The 9,143-nt window shown below is 45.5% G+C and overlaps 1 protein-coding gene across 1 annotated transcript; it reads right to left on the bottom strand.

Moving 5' to 3' along the window:
* Nucleotides 1–7,498: 7,498 nt before the first annotated feature.
* On the bottom strand, nt 7,499–8,536 carry LOC133899891 (uncharacterized). Its single transcript, XM_062340925.1, has one exon. It carries the CDS (start codon nt 8,468–8,470, stop codon nt 7,652–7,654), a length of 819 nt encoding a protein of 272 aa, XP_062196909.1. The 5' UTR covers nt 8,471–8,536; the 3' UTR covers nt 7,499–7,651.
* Between the last annotated feature and the right edge of the window lie 607 nt (nt 8,537–9,143).

Genomic DNA, 9,143 nt, shown 5'->3' with positions numbered 1-9,143 from the left:
CCCCTTTTTAGAGATTCGGCCGGGGGGATGATTCTGAATATGTTCGCCGGAGAAATAAATGGGTATAAATACGATGACCGGCGGGGTGGAATGACCTAGTGCAGAACGAAGTAAATGCACTAGCGTTTAGATAGGTTCGGCCCGCACGGAGGTGTAACACCCTACTCCTGTATGGATACTATAAATACCCTGAGAATGTCCCTCAAGGATGTTACTGGTTACAAGAATATTTGTCTATCCTAGAGCCTGAGGCCCCTTGTTCTTCGGTCTGTGTATATTTATTGGCTTTTGGTGCTCTCGATCTTCTCTTCTCTTCTTTGCTTAAAGCCTATTCTGGTATTCTTGAGTGCCGGAGAGCTTTCCCAGAGATTTCAAAGCCTGGAAAAAACTTGTCTTTGTCCGTGCTGCCGGCTGCTTCAAATACCCGCCGGCAGCAGCGTGCCCCGAACGAGAGGGCACGAGTCCCAAGGCACCATAAATGGAAAGGGTGTCATCATAGCCTCTGTGCGAAGTGACCGGGGGCGGAAAAATGCGCCCCACGCCCAGTCGCCCATCACCATAAATGCCCTGGCAACGGGCGCCGTGGAGAGGGCCCACCGGACAGCCGCAGAGCGGCCCGGCGTGCCCGTCCTGTCTTGTTCTCCTGTCACAGCAGCGCGGTAGACGAAACGCCTCGGCCCTCATGACGTTATCCCGAGACAGGCCAGATGGCACGGGATGGGACCCATGCATTTAATGACCCCACGCCCTTCTGCCAAAATGTGGCAGGAACTGACACCGAGCGTGGTGGGAGTAGTTGGAGGTGACAGGCCACACGCGCTCTTAAATGCGGCCTCAGGCCTCTGACTGGCCGACACCTCATCAGCGGACCCCTGTCGGGGCCACTGTCAGGAGGCTTTTTGAGTCGTCAGGGAACCGAGTGCTCGGGGGTATTGTTCACCTCCCCGAGCACTCTCTCCCGAAAATGCCCTTCTTGGTCCTCGGGGAACCGAGTACTCGGGGGGTCACTGTTCACTTCCCCGAGCACTCTCTCCCGGACACACTTGTAAGGATCCTCGGGGGACCGAGTACTCGGGGGCCGCCGCACGCAGTCCCGAGCACTCTCTCTCGGAACTTCCTTCAGTGGGTCCTCGGGATACTTGGGCGCCCAGGGGGCCACCGCTCGCGGCCCCGGGCACACTTCTCCCGGTACTTAACCTTCCTGGTCGTCGGGGGAGTTAGGTGCTCGGGAGTCACCGTACACCTTCTCGAACACTTTCTTCCCGGCACTTAGACTTCGCAGAACATCGGGGAACTTGGGTACTCGGGGACCACTGACTGTGGCCCCGAGCGCCCTCTCCCGGGACTTAATCTTTTTTACCTCACGGAGGAGACTCCGCGGGATGGCGCCACGTGGCGGATTGCTGGTCTAGCCTCGGGATTCGGGGACCCCCGGTTCCTGATTCACCGATAGTATTGATAAGTAATATCAATAATTGGGGCATGAAAGACCCATACATGCAATGCAGAAGACGATAGATCTAAAGACACCAATAGCCGGAGGCATTCATATGAAGACGAAGACACCAATAAGTGAATTCACTCAGGCAGAAGCGAACAAAAGACAATTTCACGTGGGTTCACGTGGTTTTCATGCTTTGTCGGCAGACGTATTCCATCGGTAGGTGAATATATTCCAGGCTATGTGATTCCTGTCTACTACCTAGATAAAATTAAATAAGGAGGAAAGAGCCCCTCTCGCGGCTATAAAAGGCAGCTTCAGACACCGGACACCGCACCACCAACCTTCAAGTATCCTTCAGAGCAGAGGGAGAGTATCCATAGCACTCTCTCTCATTCATAGTAATAGTCCACTTATAAAATAGGTTAGTAATAGTCCACTTGTAAAATATGCTATATTGAAGGAGGAAATTGTGCTACCACCTCTATAAGGTAATCCTCCGTGTGTAAGTTTTTAGGGTTCCTGAAAGGGAAAACTATTTGTAAGCTATGCTTATGGAAATGAAGTAGTGTATCTTTGAAAAACCCTTGGTTTTCTAGTTTGTCTATATGATATGAGTTTTTATACTATGTACCCTATAGGAGAAACATCTTCGGTAGTTCTCAGGTAATCCCTGCATCTGGCATAGCCATAATAGGGAAAGGAGAACTCTGTGTCCGTAGAAAAGTGTTCCCTTTGGATGGAACTACCTAGGATGATGATAAAAACTTATCACATATATTCATGACTAAGGATATCCAGGGAAAGCTTTGCTACTTCTGAAATAACCTAGCAATAAGAATGGTAAGTACCGAGTAGGATTTTTATGACTATTGGGTAACCGGCTGAATTGTTGGTTTTCATCAACCTGTAAAGATCCTGAATATCATCACTAAATATTAGTGAAAAAAAAGAAAAAAAAAGTTCACTTTTAATATTGAATATTTTATTATTGTTGTTACTATTCAAAATAGTATTTTAATAATTTTAAATCAAGTCTTTACTGTTGACCCAGTGTGCAAACAGTACTAAATAATATCTAAATAGTATCAAATAGTATCTAAATAGTAATTCTTAATATAGAATTGCACGTAGAATAGTATCTAAATAGTAATATTTGAGGACGAGTTAGTTTTATATCTTTACATCGTCTCGCGCTTATGATAAATATTACTTATCATTATCTTAATAGTGAATCTCGAATTTGAATAGTAAAATAAATAAATAAATTTTTTTAGTCATATATATATTTTTATGTTGTACGTTATTAAGAAAGAAATTTGTTAAACGTTACGTTCATTCGTAACGTAATTGTACTTAATTTTTTTTACGTCTAATTATAACTTCTTATCTTGCGGATTATAACTCTACTATTTTTTTTATTGTAATAGAGGTGGCATAACAGTAACTAAAATTTAGTTTAGTCACATATACGTATAGATATACATAGTGTGCACAGCTACTGGTCACCTGACTCTACAATGCAATTAGATTAGATAAGCGTGCAAAAGCCACATGTTGATCGATGACTAGATAAACAATGAGGATGATGCCTGGAGTAGATAAGGAAGCCCGGATCGATCCACTGCTGGGCCCCATGCATCTTTGACTGCCAGGTCAAAACTCAAAACTGGGATGCCCATGCCACATGATTGTGATATAGTATTAACAGTCATCGACATGTGAGGTCCGCTCTTACACCGTGGGCCCACCTACCAGTCACCGCTATTGACATCTAGCAAGCCGTGGTCCACTATTGCCAGGTAAAAGAACTAAAGAAGGAAGACGTAGACTAGCTAGCTAGGGATTTCCTTGCACCCCTCTCTTGAGGAGGTATCACAACCGTCGATCGAGAACCAGATCAAACGGTCGATAAAACGCATACATAGCTCTTTTTGCCGCCAGTTCGGAGCTAGGTAGAAGTAGAACACGCGTTCACCGGTGCACATCACTAGTTTCTTTCTCCTCCAGGGTAGCGAGTTCACGAAGGCCATCGGCGGCGGTTGCGAAGCAGCGTCTATACTAGTAATCGACACGGGCTACACAATTGGACAACAGTACTCCCTCCAGTCAAATATGTAGCACCAGCCACCGGGCCGAGATCTTCAACAGCTGTGATGTGTTTGAGCCGAGCGCGCGCTGCGTCGCGGCCACACACACCAGGACAGCTCGGCCGGTCGGTGCATGCAAGCAAGGCGACGCCGACGCGGGCAGCGCACGGCGGGCAAAGCAGCAATGCAGCGCCCGCTCTGACCGGCATCTCTATCGGCCGGCCCCTTGCCCGGCTTTGACCTGACCGCACGCGCGCGCGTCACAAACAACGCCTGCGGTCTTGGCCACCGGCGCAGTGCCTTGTTTGGACTGGCCACTGGCTCAATCGCCAATCGACCAATCCTTTGGTCCAGTGCCCAGAACCCCAAACGGCAAACGCACGCACGAGTGACGAGTTCAGAACCGAGATGAACGGCGGCGACGCAGAGTGTGACGGCTGCGGCAGCACCCATCAGAGTTAGTTTTGATTCTGAAGGTGATTCATTGATTTGTTCAGTTGTTCATAGACATTATTGCTAATCTAGTAATTTGTTGTTCATATTGCTAATTTAGAGTTTAGACCTTTACATTTCTTTCCTACAATTTGTCCAGATGACCTTTACATTGCTAGTTAGTTCTAATTCCAGATGATTGCAATTTTTCTTTCCTACAATCTGTCTACATGACTTTAGACTTCATATTGTTCATAGACTGAAGTGACTATAGCAATTGGCAAAGGATTCATCATCTATCTGTCCAGATGACTGCAGTTGTACAGATATATTTTTTTTCAAAAAAACTGTTGTGCATACATCTGCTAATATTACTTGTCAGTGATATGTAGTCAAAATCTTGAGGAAGTTGCTAATTTTTAATCAAGTGAAAATAAAGGTATGTTTTACTTGACAACAGTAACCGTTGGATGAAGATTTAATGGCTGACAAAAAAACTAATTCACAAGTAAATAATATTTTTCTATAGTAGAGACATATACAATTTTTTTACATGCCAGACAAAAATCTCTGACTGAGTACAGATCAAAAGACAGACGTACGATCGGATGAACAACGTATCGAGTGAAATACAGCTCTGATTTCAATCGATTGAATCATAGTAAATCCGTAATAACAACAGAGTCAATAAGCATTCTAGTTTTTGCACACAGTAACATCTGCTAATATTACTTGTCAGTGATATGTAGTCAAAATCTTGCTGATACTAATAAATGATAGGGAGCTACTAATTTTCAATAGAGTGAAAATAAAAGTATATTTTACTTGACAATAACTGTTGGATGAAGATCTAATGGTTAAAAAAAAGCTGATTCACAAGTGAATAATATATTTTTATAGTAGAGATATATACAATTTTTTAGTACATGCTAGATAAAAATTCCTGACTGAGTACAGATAAAAAACAGGCGTATGATTGGACGATCAGGTGGATAACGCGTCGAGTGAAACAAAGCTCTAATTTCAATCGATTGAAACGTAGTAAATCTGTAAATTTTATTGTTTTCCACTCAAAATTTTAGATCTTATTACTGTTTAATATTTATAGTTATCGAATACTTTTTTTAATTATATACTTTAACTTGAAAATGCTAGGCCCGTCATTAGAACTAAGGACGTGCGCGTAGGGACGATTCGACTTACATTCCACGGTAAAGTTGGAAGACCGAGAAAGGAAAACCTATGTAAAAGCTAAAGCAGATCTACTAGTCTAGGTCCACTTTCATCTCATCTGCAGTAGCTACTAATCACTGACTGACTCTGGAGTACAATAAGATTATTAGTGTACGAAGCCACAAGTTGGTCTGTGAGTATAATAAACAAGGACACGGAGGATGATTTTGAATTCCTTTCTCAATTGGCACCGTACCGAGTTCCACGTGTGAAGTCACACATCGTCCTTAGACCGAGACAGGGTAAAGCCACTCCGGTTCAGGTATCACACACATAAATAAAGTATCATATAGGATTTTTTCTGATGTATCAAATAATTGAATAGAAGACAGGAAATATCAATATTTTGTGAAAGATTTCTAGCACGATATTATAGATGTTATTTCAATTCCCTAAGCAGACAATAAAGAATAGATATTTATTAGGTGGATCATCTATAAAAACAATATATTAAATAAGAAATATTTACTGCTATGTCAAACTAATATGGTAACATAAGAAATCATACTAAAGTTTTAGCATTGAAAATAGTCTAATCCCAATCCGTCTACGACAGTCACGGACAGTAGGACCCCGAGTTGTTTACCTAACACTTGGCCCCACGCGTCAGGCACCGACAAACGATAACAGGCTGATCGTTTCTTGAGGAGTCTAAGCCAAGCAAAAGGGACGTCTTGATTGTTCCCCAATCGCCTAGGAGAACGTGCTGCCTTTTGATTTGCATGCATTCTAAATTTCAGGTATTAAGAGGCGCGATCTGACGATAAGGTTAGCGACAATGAGATTAGAGTTTCAGGTTAGTGATGATCACTTTCCGGCAGATGTTAGGTTTAGAGAGAGATCAACGGATGATCGACTCAACGGAATAAGTTAGGGTAGGGGTGTTGCCAGTAGTAGATGGTGGAGAACCATCGAATAAGTTGGGGAGCTCTAAAACAGAGATATTAAAACAGAGATATTAGTGTATTAGGAGTAACTGTTACAGATCCAACGATTAAGACATCATCGGGATAGGGGCTTGAGCCATCGTCATGAGAAAGAAGAAGACATCAATTCTGTTAGAAGAAAGAAGAAAGAGATGATCGGTCTAATATTGATCTGACGGTTAAGATCGTGAGATTTTTAGGCCCATGATATAGAGCAGCAAAACTTTGATTTTGGGGTCATCGGCTCGTGCATTGAGCTGTACGAGCGCTGCTGTCTCGATTTTTGACCCTGGTCAAACCAAACCAGCTCAAACCTGAAGCCTTGCCTTTGATTTGCTAGCTCCCATCTCAAACCAAATCATGCACGCATCACATCGCATGCACGCAACCCGTCCATCTGATCCATGGTGCGTCCCACATGCACGGTGCCAACCTCCTCGTAATTGATCTTCGTGTCAAGCCACCGAAATTAATTAGTACCAGTAGTAGTTATCAGAATCGCGATTCAAGATCGACCGGACTGATTCTACCATTCTACTAAATATTCCATGGAGTAGAATCCATGATTTTACGATATTTGTAGTTAAGATTCTATGATTTGCGATAAAACCTCTGATTCGGTTTAGAGTCTACGATTTTAACAACCTTGTTATTACTACTACACAACTATAGTGCAATAACCTCTAAGAGCATGTGCAATAGATACTTAAAGAAAGTGTTATAGGAAAAACTAGAGTTTTTTTAACTAGATTAGCACATGTATTTAGACGAAGAGCAATATACTTACTTAAACATTACTGTTTATATTAGTACTAATAAGATAATTAATTATATTTAAGCATCTTATCATCTTTGCTTAATTCATGCTAAGGAAGAGATGCTTGAGATTAAGCAACGGCATATTCGGATCTTCAGCTTGGAATACCGGCCGGCAGGAGATCGAAGATGGCTTTGGATGAGGATTACCACAAGGGTGATTCGGATTTGCTTGCCCAACTTTTGATGACGGGAGGATACCACTCTACCAGCAGCAGCATAGTTTGGCATGGCTAGTGCAGGCTCCATTTCTTCCGCATTGGTCTGGTCTCAGACGGCGACCGTTGTAGCAAAGCATGAATTGGGATCCCCTTCACGGCGACTTCAATTCACGACAAGTGTTACAGTATTTCCGTGAATTGCCAAATGGATGAACAATAGAATTGCTAGACTGCAGATTACTATAGCGACTCTCACATGTCACTGTGCGCCATGAAGTCAGGCGATCCGGATCCTTGTAGCATCTCCTTTCCTACGCTGATACGGAGACAGGGAATGCGAGAGGAGGCAGCTGCTGCTGCTGGTATAGCCATGCACAAATCTCCAGCAGCAGAGATTAATGGCACAAGAAACTGTAGAGGAAAAGTTGCCATGTACTTACAAATTAGCACCAAAATTTCGACTTTCCTGTAATTACAAATGAGGACGCGGCGGCATCACTACTGCATCATCAGCTAAATCCGGCACCTTAATCACCCTCCCGGAGCCTAGTCCTAGCCGGAGCACGCCACCGCGCTGCCATTGCCGCAAGCGTCCCGCCGCCTCCGGCTCCCGAGCCTCCCGAGGAACGGCAGCGACCTGCTCTTCCTCCTCTCCGCGCCCTTTTCACCGGCGGCGGCGGCGACGACGACGACTTCTTGGATGGTCTCCAACTTGGGCGCCCAGCGCCGGGACTTGCCGTACCCGACCAGCTCCTCGTACTCCTTCTCCAGCCGCTCGTCCCCGCGCAGCACCGCGGGCTTCTTGGGCTGTTGGGCGTCGTCCTTGTTGGCCGCGTCGGGGTCGGAGCCGACCAGGAAGTCGTCGGAGAACTTGATCTGGAGCGTGCCGGAGTCGGTGCGGTGGAGCTCGAACGGCCGGTTCTTGCCGCTCTTGCCGTTCTTGTCGTTGCCGGCGGCGGAGAGGAGCAGCAGCAGCGAGGAGGCGAGGGAGACGAAGGAGAGGACGGATCGGAAGAGGTGAGCAGGGAGGAGGAAGTACGCCTGCCCGGGCTGCAGCTCCTCGGCGGGCGCCACGGCCGGGATCTTCTCCCCGATGAGCAGCGCGTCGGCGCGGCACACCAGGTGACGCGGGTGCTGCTGCATCAGCTCCCGCGCCGTCAAAGGGGGCCGGTACGTCCGCACCTGCCCGTCGCACCCCACCAGCCTCACCGCCTTTCCTTTCCCCTGCCACTCCTCCTCCGGCCGGAGCTTCCTGCCATCCTCCCCCGGCGGATCCCTCCGAGGCGAGGGGCACGGCGACGGAGACGGCGGCTGCGGGAAGCAGGACGGCGCTGAGGAGTGCAGCGCGATGAGGGACTTCCACTGCTTCATGGTTGATCTGCTTCTGCGGCCGCGGTGGCGCTGCCGTGCGGTGGACTGGTGTGTGTGAGGTGAGAGAGTGAGAAGCGGAGGAGGTGGGGTGATGCGTATAAAGGGAGGCGTGGGGCACGCGGGTGGTGGGCCCTACCTGTGTGGTGGCAGGTTTGACACTTTGACCGGCGGTTTGTTTAGGCCTTGTTTGGATCTAGCTTGCTTGCCAGTCACTTTTCCCTTTTTTCTTTTCTATATTTTCAGGAGAGGGAGAGAGATTTTTCTTTTTTATTTTCAGGAGAGAGACATTTTTTATTTTCAGGAGAGAGATATTTTCTTTTTTATTTTTAGGATAGTGAGATATATTTTTGTTGGTGTAAGAAAATATTTCTACGAACAAGTACGGTAAGAGGCTCCTCCACAGAGGAGATTTAAGTTTAAAGAAGAAGTTAAGAGGAAGAAATACTGATATGTTTATCATCGAGAGATTCATCTCTTGCCTGATGACTATGGATTTATATTTATAGTATCATTCGGGGTGTAAGTATATAAATATATTCTTACAGAGATAGCGATTCAAATTATCGTTATGCTATAGAGACTTAGGGCTAGTAGAATTGCACAGTCTGGGTTCAAGTAGAATATATTTACCCCTGAGGATATTATCTACTATAGCAAATATTGTGGTGTAGGT

Source organism: Phragmites australis, chromosome 19 (genome assembly GCF_958298935.1).
Source record: "Phragmites australis chromosome 19, lpPhrAust1.1, whole genome shotgun sequence".
In the NCBI taxonomy this organism is placed as follows: Eukaryota; Viridiplantae; Streptophyta; class Magnoliopsida; order Poales; family Poaceae; genus Phragmites; species Phragmites australis.
This window is presented reverse-complemented; position numbering and strand designations above follow the sequence as displayed.

What these genes read in the sequence shown, in the direction of transcription:
- LOC133899891 (XM_062340925.1), bottom strand. Translation starts at nt 8,470, where the DNA reads ATGAAGCAGTGGAAGTCCCTCATCGCGCTGCACTCCTCAGCGCCGTCC.